Genomic DNA, 15,786 nt, shown 5'->3' on the forward strand with positions numbered 1-15,786 from the left:
AGGGGAAAAGAGAAGTGACAAGTGCCCAGCAACCACAGGGTTGTCATTTCAGAGGAATTTCCTTCAATAGAAGTTTCACCCAGAAAAAAAATATTATTCCTTATTCAGGACCTAAATACTAATGTTACCTTGAATATTCCGTAAATGTGGTCATAAAAGTCAGCAAAAGCAATGGCAGCCATTTCATGTAAAGTAACATTCAACTGTGAAAAGGTTTTCAGAATCATTACTGATCATTACAAAATCATTTTGGTAATGATTTCAGAGTCATTGACTGATCTATGGTTCTTCTGGAACTCACCGATCCACTCGTAGCTGGCAGACAATGCTCAATGCATCTACAACTCCTTCTTCCTTTAACTGCTGACAACCAATGGCTGTGGCAATAAAACATCCAGTTCTTCCTATACCAGCACTGAAAAGAAGGCAAATTTTATTAGGGGAATGGATTTTACAGATCAAGGAGTTAAGTGGAAAACACTAAATAGATATGAAAACACCAAAAAAAAAAAGAAAAAGAAATTGCTAGAACCCACAGCTCCTGGGTACACAACCAGCAAGGCTGACTTCTCAGCTCACTTTCCTAGAGGGAAATGAAAGTGTGCACTGCTCCAGCAGTCCAGTTGTGGGTAATTGTGAGGCTTACATTTTTTCAGTTTGCACACAAGTGTATGGTAAGAAAACCAATCTTCATTAGCACTACACTTCTGAGTATTCTCTGGCCCAATCCAAGCAAGTGATGGAGACATGCGCTGAGGAGGGGGAAAAGCCAACCTAAATACAAAAGTCAGTAGGGCTTTATATTTAAAGCCCTCAAAGTACACTGGGATACTGCTAACCATACCTCTAACCATGAAGGCAAAAAGCACCTAGACCCATACAGATAAATTTAATGCTCTCTCCTGTGATTCTGCAGGACGGAGAAGGACTTGGTGCTGTAGCTCTCCAGGTTTCCTTGATGCCTGCTGGGAAACAGCCATTTTGGCATAATCTTTATCCCTGAGGCCTCAACACTTTTGGGAATCTCTGCCCCACTCTGTTTCTTGCTTAAGTAATGGGGAATGCAGTGCAGCTCACAGCTGTCATGCTGAATGGCAGGAAAATTAGAGGAAAACAGTCAAAACATGGAGCTGGGGTATAGATCTTCATAGCCCTCTCACTCAGCCAAAAAGAGAAGAAACTGTCTGACTAAAATGGAGTGTCAGATTTGTAGACCATAGTGTAGTAAGTGTATAGATAGCTGAGTTGTGTCTGAAGAACTATGAATTTTAATCACAACTGGGATGATATCTTAATCACAATAGAGATGATACTTCTCTTTAGTCATTAATAAATTCTTGCCCATGCTAACAGACCTTACTGTCATATCACTCATCTCAGACAGACATCCCATTCTTCTGGAGACCTTCATTACTGAAGAGCCTTACTAGAAAATGGGGACTCTTAATAGCCATTCACAGATTTGTCCATTGTTCAGGGAAACTACAATTCCTGATAAATACAGCTGCGTAAAATTTGGGAAATTGCTTATTCACAGCATTCTAGTTTTCAAAAATTATGGGTGGTTCAAATCTGGGTTCCATTTCTCTAAATATCCTAAATATGGAGCTGGAAAGAAGTTGTTCAAGATGAAAAGTTCTTATTTAATGTACTTGTAGGAAAAAAACCCTAAAGTATTATGCCAACTGTAAGAGATGTGCCATCACAGTTATGAGACAAACCAAGTAAGAAAACACTGATTTTGTTTTTACTTTCTGTTTTGCTTCATCTCATTCTTTCTACCAATATAACAAATATAGTGCTACTTCCTACTATTTAAATTGCAACATTTCAATATAAATGAATCAATATAAAGCAATAAAATGGAGTTAAATTAGAATTATTATAAGGGCATTTTCTGGCGCATTACAATTTATGCAAATAACACTCTGCTCCTGAGTACTACTTCCAACAAACTGCTTTTGTGAAGATGTTCACAAATTGTAGTATGGATGTGTTTTGGTCTCCAAATTTGTACCTGACGTTTGTTCTTCAAAACTGACTTGCTTTGCAATATTTTAGCCAACTAGCATCTGAATCAGGTATGTAATTATGCAACAAGAAAGAAGTTGGTAAATCATAAATAAGAAACAAAAATAAAATACTTTTTCCAGCTGCTGTTTCAAAAGCAGAGTTCATTAGCAGAAATAGAGAATAGTTCAGAAGCAATTTGCTAGCAACAAGGGAATTCTCTCCAAAACTCATATCCTCAAATATGAACTAAAAAAGTCAATTAGCATAAATAGGAACTGGGGAATTTTGCTCTTCCCCAAACACATTCTTTGTTTAGGAGGGCTATTTGATGCAATTTGCTGTAGCCTTGCTTTGGGCAGCCATTTGAGAGAAGGACTGGCTAATTACCTGCAGTGCACAACGACAGGCCCTCTGCCTGGCGATTCCACCCTGTCCTCTTCCACATCCAGCATGAGCTGCAGCAGAGGCTGAGCACTGTCAGGGGTTTTGTGGTCTGGCCAGGATGTGTACCAGTAGTGCTTCACACTGCGGGATTGACTCCCTTGCTGAAAATAACATGAAGATTTTATATGAACGCTTGCATTGTTTTTTATTGCTTACGATGTCACGGTAAAAAGACAGTAAAAATGTTAAGAGAGATTAAACAACTTCTTCATATTAAACCTGAAGGATGTAATTGTGGATGGAACTGATGTGCTTCCAGACACCCAGTTGTAAGAAGGGTTTGTGCACCTGACAACCTGGCTGCTGTTCCAGCTGTGTAAGTTCTGTTTTGTCCATCTACTGACTTCATGACTGTACAGTCAACTGGGAATTGTCAAACGTCTGTGTTATATTGGCAATAATATCTAGAGAGAATAGCTTGATTTGGGCTTCTGAATTTCTAAATTATTATGTATTTCTGCTTTTTAAGGTCATTATCAGAAGGGTCTGATAGTAAGATTGCAAGAGTATTGAAGGTAAGGATGTAGAAGAGCTGCCTTTCTAGATTAATCAGATATCCCAGTTTGTCCAGTTATTCTCTCCAACAGTCTGCTACCACTTACTTCAACAAGAAAATGGGCTAAATATGGGCTAGGATAATTTGTGCTGGATGGTATGACTTCTGCTCACTTCTCAATGCTGAGGCTGAAACACTAAAAAAATTTCCCAATATATTATTTATTGTAATGCTTTGTCAGGAGAAGCAGGTCAATCTGATAGCATGAGAGTGTAATATGGGGAGTAACTCAGAAGAAGAGCATCTGTCATATTTTGCACAATTAAAGTTTAGTGAGAACCATGAAAGCATGAAGATTTCCTCATATACTTGTATTTTTATCTTCTCAGGTGATAATTGCACTCAGCACACAATGTGAGCCACATATCTTTTTTAGAAAAATGCTATGTTAGTTTTGTCATTAACTAAAATTCCTTTACGTTGCCTTGGCAATGATAAAAGGGCCCCAAAAAAATGCAATTCAAGCGAGTGAAGCTTGCAGTTTTTTGAAGCCTTTGCTATTGTCTGAGTGATATAAAGTGGCAACACAATCGGTCTTCCAGTACTTTGATCTCAAACCTACCTTGCAGCCTCATAGGCTGCAAAAATGTATGCCCTTTAAAAAAGCAAATACTTCATTTAATAATAAAGAAAATAGAGCATTACAAATGAGGCTTCTCAGATGCATATTATTACCTTTATTGTAAGCTGACGGACAGTGTAGTTCTTGCATTCTTGCACACTGTTAACAAGGACTTCAACCTTCCCATAGATTCCTCTTTTTTCTGGCCAATAAAGCACGCATTTCTGGAAAGCAAGCATCAGTATCGTCAACAAATTGGATCCTGGAGCCACATGCATATCTAACTTTTACACAGAATGTATATTTTGCAAAGTTCAGATGAATTCAACTGTGGTATTATTCATGTCAGAAGTATTCCTAAATAAGATTTTGCAGAGTTCTTACTGAATGACTCAGGCCTGGTTCTCAGGATCTGAGTTTTACAATATAGATCTCTTCCACTGAACACTTTGCACAGCTGTTTTTTTTTTAAAGCTCAGTGAAGTTCAGTTATCGGAATTACTTTCCATATTCAAAATTAAAGTTTTTTTTTTTACCTAGAAAATTCTAAAATTAAACTGCTGAAGTTTTGTCTTTCCAAATGGGATTTCCTTCTGAGCAAAAGATTCAGAATTTGTCCTCTGCTCACAAGACTTTTTATGCTCTTTAGTCTCCTGAGCCCTGTACAAGAAAGCATGTAAATGTGCCCTTAGATGTTACTGAACTCAGTTGGACTTAATGCGCATGCTGAAGTATTTTGAAGAATCTGAGTTGTTTACTACAAAATTTTCTGGAAATGAGTGTTAAAAAAATGCATCAGTCTTGCTAGAGCTACACAAAATTGTATGCAGAATTCTCAGTGAATCAGTAGTGTTACACTATTTCAGCAATTTATCTGACAAGCATCTACTAAAAAGGAGATGAAGAAATAGTATTTACAAGGCAAACCATTTTATTTTTCCCCTGCAATAATTTGCTTATCTTTAAGTCTTCAATATTGATTCAATTAGAGTATTTCTATAGGCTATATAAAAGCAAATATCCCTGTTGTATAAATACTTCTCTAAAAATGGATGCTTATTCCCTTAAGAATGTATGGTCTTTGGCAACCACGTTTTCTGAAATAGTGCTGGCCAGAGGAACTCATTCATTAAATAAAAATACACCCCAACATTTAAAGGAAACCTTCTGTTTTAATATCCAATACACTCGTAGAAAAACCCAACCAACCAACCAACCAACCAAATAAACAAACAAAAAACCACAAACCCCCAAGAGAACCGTTCTACAATAACAGGAATCCCAGAAAGACCTTGTTTATATTTCTCACAAACTCTTGCAGAAGTAACTTGGTATACATGTAACTTGACAGACTGTACCCTACATTATGCAGCAAAATGAAACAATCCCCTTAATATAATTAATTTCCATAAAGCATGACTGTCAGTAAATACTGCTAAAAATGATCCAGAAAAGCAATCAGTGAAATGCAAGGCTTTACCACCAGGTGTGATATTTAAGCTGTTACTCTACTTGATAACCCAACAGCAGACTGAACTGAATCACCTCAGTAGTATAAATACTTTTCTAAAAATAGATTCTCATTACCTTAATAGTGTAAGGTGTGTGAAAGCCACATTTTCTGAAACAATGCTGGCCATTCTGACTGGTTTCATTCAAATCCTGTCTTTTGCAGAATTACGGGAACATCCTAAATTTGCTGTCTCTCCGAAGAGATCAAGAAAGGCAACAAAATACTCAGAAATTTGTACGAAAAAGAGAGTTCACGAGTTCCACAGTCTACCCATGTGACACATAAAGTTACTATCATCTGCCAGATTTGCAGTTCATGCCCCTCCCTGGGAGTGTAGTTTTCAGTGCTAATATGGGAAAAAGAAAAGTCTAAATACACAATTGCACCCTGACAATCAACAATAGTTGAGTAAACTCCTGAGACTTCTTGATAAATGCAAGCATGCGACACTCACTACAAAGCCTTCAGGCACTCCAGAAGAGTGTTTTTCTTGACTCTTTCCCAGAACTCGAATTGGCAACTTGTGCTGGGCGGACAATGAAATGCGGCTGTTCATTAAAATAACTTTCATTTAACAGTCCGTCTACATTTAGTGAGATACAATGGATTATTTTTAACACTGTCGCTGTGCATCTTACAAAAATACTGTTTGTTACTGCTTTAAAAATAGCCTTGAAAATACAGGTGGGATAAGCTGATTCAAGCACTTCTAAGGAGTGGGGAATTAACATGTTTTTGAAAGTTAACTGAAAAAAGGGAAAAATATGAAGATAGGAGGGATAATGCTATCAGACATACAGAAAATAATATACAAAATCGCAGGACCATAATAAAAAAAGTAAACTGCCTCAAGCTGTAACTTGTACATAAATGAGAATTCCACTTGTCTCTAATAGGTACATTTTTAAACCTGTTCAAAAGTCAGATACAGTGGCTGAGGAGTCTGGTGTCCATCCTCATGTGTGCAAGCAGTAAAAACCTCATTGCACATAGTATTTATCAGAACCAACTAAAGACCTCCCTGCCCCCCCCGCCCAACTAAACATTCCTTAACAAACAGGAAGTTTATACAAGAAACAGTCTCTCACATGACTTTTACTTGATTTCAGCCTTTGTCCTTTCCCCTGTGACAGGGCTGCAGGCTTAGGCTGCCTCCATTCCCTCTGCTGTCTCCTGGCATGCCCTATCTCATGCCCACTGGGTGCCAAGCTTCATGGGACTGCTCCTGAGGTGGATCTCTGTAACTGAGTGGGATCTGGCCCTGCCTTGGGCTGGGGCTGGCACCTGTGATTTACCACAGCCAATGTTTTTAACTTGCCAGAACTGCCACTATGGCAGCCTGGTCCCCTGTGCTGCCAAAGGGAGGAAGGCTTTCCTGGGTGACATGGTATTCACCGGCTTTACATTCCCTGGATTTGGACCCTGAACAAAACTAGTTTAACAACTCCGAAATATTTGTGCAGTTGCTTTACTTCAACTCTGCTGCTGGTGTATTTCTCCATATAGCTATGTCTACAAATTTACATATTAAAGGTCCCAATAACCAGGCCAATGCACAACAATAAAGAATAATAACAACAAATCTTCAATTCCAGAATCCCTTTTTATTCCTGCCCTCTATTTACTGTCACTACTAACTCAAGCATGAGAGGTATACTTTAAGAGGACTTGCAGGATTTGCCTTCACAGACTGAAATCCTCAAAGTTAGCACCAAATCTTCTTAAGTTCTTCCAAAACCTATCTATGGTACCAATACTCAACTTAACTAATAAGTAATCTTCAAAGAGGCTTATGTGAAGTCTGCAAAAGGTAGGATTTCTGAATTCCAAAATCTACTTGGCTGTGCATATCAAAAGGTGCTTATAGACCAACCAAGGGAAAAAATGTTACATGAAATATGACATGAGCTTTGAACAGTGAGTTAACAAGATTGTCTTAGATAATTGCTGACAACAAGATTTGCATTATTTGAATAATCTGATGCATCTGGCAGTATTACTTCTCTCTTCTTGCAGAATTCTGCACATGATTGTTTACTTATGCTTCCCAAAATATGTTTCCTGTTTAACAGGTAATGCTGCTAGTAAGTTTTGAAGGCAGAATAAATTCATGTTATTGATGCAGTATATAGCACAACAACAAAAAATTAGCTGATCCAACAGAAGTCCATAAACTTCTGTTTATATGAAATTATATATGTCTATAACATTCTTACACCCCACATATTTATCCAAATTCCACTGTTCAGTTGTTCTGACTAAACACAGTAATATATGAAGCTTATATGTTCCTTGTATGTAAATCTTTGGAGGATTGTGTCCTAAAATATTAGTACAGAATTAGAGACAGTCACCTTCAGTTAGTGATTTATCTCATTCTCTCAAAGTGGGATGGATCACCCTCTGGAGGTGACTAATGCTCTTCAGTGACCACAGAGAGTACCTAGATCACTAGATGAGATATGTTTTTCCTCATATTAACCCTAAAATCATGGTCTAGATTTCCAAGTTTCTCACCGGTTATTCAGGCAGAAGCTCCTTTACTGTGGACTGTCCTTGCACAGGCAGATTTTCAATTTGTTCAGACATTGTGTAGTTTTGAGGACAGGTTTTAAAAATTCTGCATGTTTTCTTTGTATAGCTGAAATAAACATTTTGTCCAGGACTCTACACTCATATCTTCATCTTGCAAAAACTCATGCCACAGCAAGTCTGAACCATTTTTTCATCTGATATATAGAAGTAACTCTATAGAAACCTTTATTCATCATCATTTCACACAATTCCCATTGCTAGTGCAAATTTGTTCCATTAGCATCTTGAACTAGGACACTAATGTCCCAAATAATTTTTCTTATGTAAAATAAATTAATTTATTGTTGAGATTAAGGTTTGTCATGTGTCTCTCATTTGAAAGCTCCTTCATTATACATTACTTCATACATTACAGTATAGTATAGCTAAAATGGAGGCTGGTTGTTATACCAACTGAGGAATATGGCCTATACACAAGAGTCAGGTATGGAGGTTTATTTTTTCAGGGGTGAATGTGGATGAGTGGATAAATATGCTTTCAGATATGAAGGTATTTTTAAGTGTGTATACTGCAGATGTATCTCCCTGCAAATGATGGAAAAATACCAAGTGCTATTATGCTAAATAAGATCTGCTTTTGCCTTTTCTATAGAGAGCAAATATTTTAACAGTGAAGATAATATGCTGAGCATGGCCAGTAACAGTTTACTTTCTTTTCAATAGCAAGCAAGGTTTCAGGAGGAACCTGCTGACGGTGGGAGAGCTCCTAAGGTTTCTAGACAGGACAGCTTGCACTAACACAGCCTCTCTATATAGCCTGGGAACGACTTGAGATTCCTCACCCTTTCTATTTGGAGGAAATTACCATTGCCAGGCACAACAATGCCGATAAACACCACTGCCTAGAGCCTGCGTAACTCAGGTAAACACAGAGCTTCCTGACACGATGAAAACCACTGGGCACTTCTTTCAAGTCATTCTTCTTACACAGTGTCAGATGTGAGTGTTTAAACAGTCAGCATTTCCTCAGTGAAATACTTACTCTTTTGGTCGATTAGCCTGGTCGATTGCTATGCTTTCATGATTAATCCTAAGTGTGGGCTTCTGAACACCTCTTTGAACATTCTAGTGCAAAAGGCACCTGGTTTGGAAATATGTCTTGGGACCAACCTACTTTTTACAGGACCAACCTACTTTTCATATACAGTTTCTTAAAATCCCCTGGATTATAAATTCATGGTAGAAGTCCAAACACATGCTGAGAAAGAGTGAAGCAGCAGCTAAGGGCAGAGGAAAGAAGAGTGTGTCTACTGAGTGCACATTTAAATGGAGCAGTGAGTTTGAGCCCCGGGAATGCACTCAGACTCTTGGTCCCTTGATCACTCAGACTAGAAACTTTGCCTGAATAAACTCTATTGCTCTATCATCATGCATCTGAGTTTGAATAGCAGGGGTGTGAGTGTAGCAGGGGGAATACAGCCCTGGTGCTTACATGGCAATGTGCTGAGACTTGACTGAGGAACCTACCTGGAGTTGAAAATCATTACTAAGTTTGGATTCAAGAAAAAAGTCCATCTCCTTTATTTCTGGCTCACTCTTGTCCACAAGCCCTGTAAAACACTTCTTTACCATTCATTCAGTCTTCCAGACCAGGTTCTGTGTTTGCCTCCTGCATAGGAGAGTGATCTTTGTTCCTAATGTTTGGTAGTCAGAAATATGGACTCTGGCACTACCAAGGAAGGCCTGACAAAAATTTACATTACTAAATAAAGATATTGAAGATGTAGTTTGGAATTACTGCAAAAGTCACAGAATGCCTAACGGGCAGTTAGTTAGCCATTAGCCATTAAAATGCAATTGTCAAGTCTAACTGATTCTAAGGTAAAGAGTATTATTTCCATTCTGTGCAAGTTCCTCTATGGTGTTGACATCTGGGAGCCCAAACTGTATTTCTGAGATGGTCCAAAAGATTTGTAACATTGGGAACAAATTAAACCTATGAATTTACAGCAAAGGGCAAACTTCAACCATGTCAGGAAACTGTTAATCACAACATTAACCATCTAGTCTTTATACACCAGAAAGTAAAAAGAAGTACAGATGTGACCAACAGATAAATGAGGTGTTTCTTAAAAAGTTATGAACCCAACAGCACAGGTCTAGAAAATGGAGTTCCTTTTTGTCTTTTTTAAAATCCATTATGACTTATGATGGCTATGCAATTGCACTTGGTATATATTGCTACCACCTCCTTATTTTTCACATATCCTATTAACAGATTGTTTAAGAACCAGTTATCTGCTAGCTTCATTTCATACATGCTAAGGTCCCTTCTACAGTATGCAGCCATAGGAATAATTTCGCAGCTGGGCTAGTTGTCATACCTCATTTTTTTCTTTCAGCTTTGTGATCATAACAATGACAGGGCTGTCTTCTTGCCAAACCATCTGCCAGAAATCATTCACGGTATTAATCATGGGTCCCTGAGTTGCAATGAAGGCCTTCTCTTTACCTCCATATCCCTGGTTTAGAAACAGACACAAAAGCATTTAATTTAAATTTATGTGATCAATCAATATTGCAGGTGAATGTTCTAAAAGGGAAGAAAAGTCACTCTGAAATGGAAAAAAAAAAATTTAACTGAAAGAAGTTATGACTAACAGTAGAGCAGATCAGAAATTTTTCAGTAGAACATTTTTTTCTCTGGAAACTACCAATTTGATGAACTTAAAGGGTCCTGAGAATACAACAATCCCTCTCAAATTTCCCTCCTTGCTTGGCTTCTTTTTCTTTTAGCTAACTCCATTCTTCAAGTTAGTGGGACTTTCTTCATCCAGTGGTACTTTAATCTATAATTTAAATTGCAGCAGTGTTTACAAGATAGTTTATAGTCAACCAGTCTCAGAAGAGAAAATAAGAACTATAAAACAGGTTTCTACAAAGATTCATGACAGGAAAAAAATTTAAAATACTTGATTGCTTGTGGAGTCAAAGACTCTGCTATACCTGTTTTCTGAGGAAGAAGTGCCTTTATGAGACTTTATAGGAGGGACAACATATACAGGGAGTACAGGGAGTCCTGTGACACACATGAGTGTGTAGGAGGTCAAGGAAAGGTCAGGCAAACAGTGGGGAAGCAGCAGAGAGGAAAAGACAAGAAGAAATGAGAAAATCAAGACATTGCATTCTTATTTTTTGGGTCAAAAGGAGAAGTTACGAGTTTGTGCAGTGACAAGGTCCCCAATAGTAATGCAGGAGAGAGCCTGGCAATGTCTGAAGAGAATGAGTGAATGGAGAACAGCTGGAGGTGGTGTGAGCCTCTAGCCTTGGGTCTTCCTTTGGGGTGCCTTTCTCCCTGACAGCTGTTACTTATTACATGAACCAGTGGGATAATCCTCAGCTGGCACAAACTGTCCTCCTTCCACTCACCAATCTGCCTGAACATACTTTGTCTAAGACAGGTCTGTCAGGATCCCAGCAAGCCCAATGATTTTATATACATGGATGTGAAATTTTATTTCATTGCTGGCTTGCATTTTTACTACAGCTGCTAACAGTACAACTGGTGTTAGTAGCAGGAGGAATCACCATATGTGGGCCTGAAGGGTGGTGGCATAGGGAAAAGGGAGACCTCAGAGTACTGAAAATATGGCCTGGCTCATGGAAGAGTTGCTCTCCAAATAGAACTGCTCTGCTTAGTTACATGATGATGTCTTCATAAGAAATGCTGAAAGTGCAGGATGCAAAGTGAGGCAGGGTAAGGGTCATGGTGCTGTGTACATACATATTAATGAACTGTTAATTAAAGATGCAACATTATTGTAGAGCTTTGGGGGCAAATTTCCATTGCACTATTACCTTTATTCCAGCTGAAGGTCTGGATAATAACCAAAGAAAACATTTAATTTTGCAGGTGGAGGACTACACTCCTAAAATATGATTGAAGTAGTTTCTTTGTAATGTATTTAGCGTATTTGCTGTCAGGAGTTCAGGAAAGCTCTGTGTGGGGGTGTTTCTGTGTGATCAAGGATTATAAAATACCTGACACTTAGAAACAATGCTTTCCAACAGGGTTCATGCTGGTTAAGTCACTGTGTCATGTGACCAGTATGGGGTGTAAATGACTGTGAATGACTGTGTTGTGGACATATGTGTATATTTAACACATCTGTTTATGTTTCTTTTCACAAACTTGTTACAGTATTTATTTAATTACTTAACTGTTGATTTCAGGACTATCAATTGGTATATTGAAAATATTGGTATGTATCACTGTTAAAAGGTAATGCTCTTTACTATAAGGCAGTAGGTCAATATGAAACAGTAAATACCAAAGCAAAAATATAGTAATGCATGTGTTTTGTAATGTTTTTTACAAACTATTTGATAATTTTTTTAATCACAACCATTTTTTTACATTCATGGCTATGTGATCTTTGTTACAAATACCTCAAAAACTATTTCTGTCACACACATAGACAAAAATATTTGGAATTATCAATGAAGATGGGTAAGAATGAAATAAGTGGCACCTTGGCAAAGTTAGCAGTTTACATAGCAAATAAAATATTTTCTCAAAAGTACATGAAGAGTGTACATTTACTTACCCTAATGTAGTTAGCATTTATGTAGGTACTCAAGGAGTCAGATGGATTTTTTGGTTTCAAATACACTCTGCTTAGAGGATCTAAGAGCACAAGGAACATGGAAATAAATAAGAAAACCCATAGTTAGAAGATTTTTAAAGAGAATCAAAGACTTTCTGAAGAAAAAAAGCTACTGTTATTCAGGGTTGTCAAGCAGTAAAGAATTATGCACCAAATTCTTCCCTCTGCAAAGGACCGTCCCATGTAACAAAGGCAGCCCTGTACTGCACAATGCTGGGCTGTGTAGGACCATTTCAGTGAGCTGTGGGCACTAAAGCAACACTGTCAGACCCAGGCAAGGCTCAGCAAGGTCGAGTGTGCCTGGATTGTCTCTGAAACCTGTGTCATAGCACTGTACAGTGGTTCATCATTACACCAAGCCCTTTGGACTTGACTTTGGTCCTTTTGCCTGAAGCTGTACTGTTCAGTGATTACACTGGATAGTTTGATTTAGATTAAGACAAGAGTCCTCTGCCTGGGATGAAATCAAGTATGTGTGTCTTATACAATTTAAGTTCACTGCAAGGGGCTGGACTAGGTAATCCATATTCTTCCCTTCAGTACTGTGTTCTCATATAACACAATTTGTGACCATTCATGTGTACACAATGCCAAAATACAAGAATATTTTCCTTCACAATCTTCTTTCCTTCAGTCTTAGATGCTCTAGAATGGAGTGGGGACCAGTTCTGTTAGGTAAAGAGCTGGGGGTTATTAAATCCCTCCTGGAAAGGAAAGTTGTGCTTGTTCATTTGTGATGATGTGAACCCCCATGTAATACCATTTTGGAATTAAAGCCAGTATATTCTCAAGTATATACAGTGTAACAGAAAGGGGGGAAGCAGATGGGAAGTGAGATGCCCATGTTGTGGCTGTCTAGGGACACACTTTGACTTTCTTCACATTTTCTGAAAAAACATTCTACCATTAACAAAATTACATGGAAATATTTCTGTGCTGAAAAGATCTTTTTCTTCTGGAAATTTGCTTAAATACTTAGTTACAGTCAGTGCAGCTTTTTGACAGTATACAGACACCCTGTTTTGGAAATAGTCTCTGGATAGCTCCTTTGCTGAGTGCAATCTAGACAATGTGTTTAAGGACACATACATGGGCACTGAGCAGGAAAGAGGTAAGAAAACACTATTTATTGTGTGGCCCTGCTGTTTACACAGGAGCTATATAACGGACATATATACATATGCTGTAGCAAGACCTAGTATTTTCAGAGTTGCTTTTGGATTTCTTTTGTGACTTTTCATCCTGTTCCTAAGAACCTGATAAAGCCCTTGCAAATCAAAGGGGGAGGGATGACCCCAAACATACTTTATGTCCTTTTCACACTGGAGGTCACAGGAGCACTTTGGACAGAAGTGGAGCCTTTGTAGAACCCAGAATGATGTTTTGAAAATACGTTTCTTAAAATATGCAAATGTCTGCATGACTTCAAAGTCTTCACATGGAAGCCTTGTCTTCTGTGGTTAATAGCACTACGTGAACCCTAATTAACTTGTGTTAAAATCTCTTTGTAATAGCTTTCCTAATTTTTTTCACTTAGAGCATTTTTTTCCCCCTAAACAATATGAGGACAGGAAACCTCTCATTCCTTTTCAGCAGAGTGGTTATTAGCCATTTCCACAAATGCCTCAGGCTACGTGGCCTTGAAAAAACACCCACTTCCTCTAGCTCACACAATGCCTCTGATTCTGGTGTCGCTTGACCCCTACCTTAAAAAACCTCTTCCAAGCAGACTCAACATCCAGTTTAATTACCATGTCTTGAGATAAATCCCTCTGTTACTAGGGAGCAACTAAATCAGTTTCACAATTTCTGAGACCTCCTTCCAACTCCAATCAATGAAACAAACACCGCTTCCGAACAGGAATCTTTTATAAATCAACAGTCATGATCAGTTATGAAATAGGCAAGTGCTGTAAGCTGAGCTCTGAGATGAGGAAAACCTGAGCAATGCTAAAGATCCAGAACCACTAGGCAATCATTAGACACAAATGGAAGTCATTAGCTTCCTCCTGGATGACAAGTACCTTGGAGTTAATAATCTTATCCTCAAGGATGGCAGTCTTAGGGTCTGAAGCTACAGCAGAAACACAGATGCTGACTGCAAGGTTGAATTCATCAATGTCTGTAAAGCATCTTAAGATGCACCAGAGCTGCTAAGCACTTATAATTACCAATAAAATATGTCCTCTACAGTTTTAACTGAGGAAAAATTACTGCTGGTTTTTTCCATGTATCTAGAAGTCTGGAATAGTTCTCTCAGTAGAGCAGAAGATTCTTCTTCTAACTACCTTTTAACAAATTAATGTTGTCCTGAATTTATCATATTGGAGGAATAGGAGGATGTTAAAGGGTCTGTAACTTGCCTCCATGAAAGTGCCTGGTGCAAGGAGCAAGCAGGGTGATATGGTAGCAGTGCTGGACAACCTCCCACAATGCCATGGGTATTGGAGGATCATTCACTGCCTGAGCTCCATTGGTGCCTTCATTATGGAGCACAACTGGAGCAAACATGATTGTTTGTGAACAGCACTGGGGAGTGCAAGGGGGCTTGAAAATTTCAGCATCAAGAGAACAGTTTTCCAGCATCTGTTATATGCTTTCAAAATAAAGTGATTTGTTCATATGATTTAATTTTCCCCTTGTCTTTAGTGGAATTCCAGAGCAAGTTTTAGCATGAGCACTTGAAGAAACAGATTGTGGACCTCTGGGTCAGACCCCCAAAGTGCTTTCTATCTTCATGTTAGTGTGAATCTGCTGTTCTGCCTGGTGTGTTTTCATGCAGACTTTTGACTTGAGGTCAGTCTTCAGAAAGGCATAGGGAGTGGTTAACTAATGGATGTGTTGCACATACAAAGATACCCACAGAATATTGTTAAACCACTTGCTCCTTTGTAAGCAAAAGTCCACACGTACTCTGAAATACCACAGGAATTCTGCTTCTGGTTTGAGATGGAAAAGTGAGACAGGAAGTAGGAAAGACAGAGGGCCGAAGAAGTAGTAGGAGATATAGGAGAAAATAGTAGGAGGCTGAAGTCCTGCTGCAGGAACATGTAGTGGGGGCTGCAGGGGACAAGCAGGCAAAGGTGAAGATGTGGAGTAAGAGGATGAGGAATGAGCAGCAGGGCTGCTGTTCTGCCACAGGGATGTGGCTGTGGCGAGGGACTGGGAAATCTGTGTGCAGGGTCTCAGAGGGCGTGAGAAATACTGTAGACTGGTGGCAGAGGGAACACAGCTAAAGATAGAGAGCAGGATTTAACAGGAGCTATGGGTGGGGTCACAGTCAGGAGGAAAAATGGAGAAAACACTGATCTTAAGGAACTGCTTAGCAACTTGCCTCTGATCCCACATTGGCCCCTCAGTAATTGAATTAGAATATTATTATAATACAAATAACACTCAGAGAACTGAAAGCAGCAGCCTGGTGTTTGCATAAGAGTGTTGGCTATGTTATACTGCAACTGAAACATCTATTTCTTTCATAGAAATGTAACATCTC

The 15,786-nt window shown here is 38.6% G+C and overlaps 1 protein-coding gene across 2 annotated transcripts in view; it reads right to left on the reverse strand.

Moving 5' to 3' along the window:
- PTPRR (protein tyrosine phosphatase receptor type R) overlaps positions 1-15,786 on the reverse strand; it is a 136,067-nt gene that overhangs the window by 6,150 nt on the left and 114,131 nt on the right. For both annotated transcript variants that reach the window (XM_085044903.1, XM_085044909.1), the window contains 5 exons: positions 12,231-12,310; positions 10,008-10,145; positions 3,689-3,799; positions 2,401-2,558; positions 302-415 (listed from right to left, as the gene is read on the reverse strand). In XM_085044903.1, the coding sequence (XP_084901029.1) occupies positions 302-415; positions 2,401-2,558; positions 3,689-3,799; positions 10,008-10,145; positions 12,231-12,310 (601 nt within the window). The remainder of the gene's footprint in view (positions 1-301; positions 416-2,400; positions 2,559-3,688; positions 3,800-10,007; positions 10,146-12,230; positions 12,311-15,786) is intronic.

This window comes from Lichenostomus cassidix, chromosome 1Aa (genome assembly GCF_008360975.1).
Source record: "Lichenostomus cassidix isolate B80296 chromosome 1Aa, HeHo_3.0, whole genome shotgun sequence".
NCBI lineage: Eukaryota > Metazoa > Chordata > Aves > Passeriformes > Meliphagidae > Lichenostomus > Lichenostomus cassidix.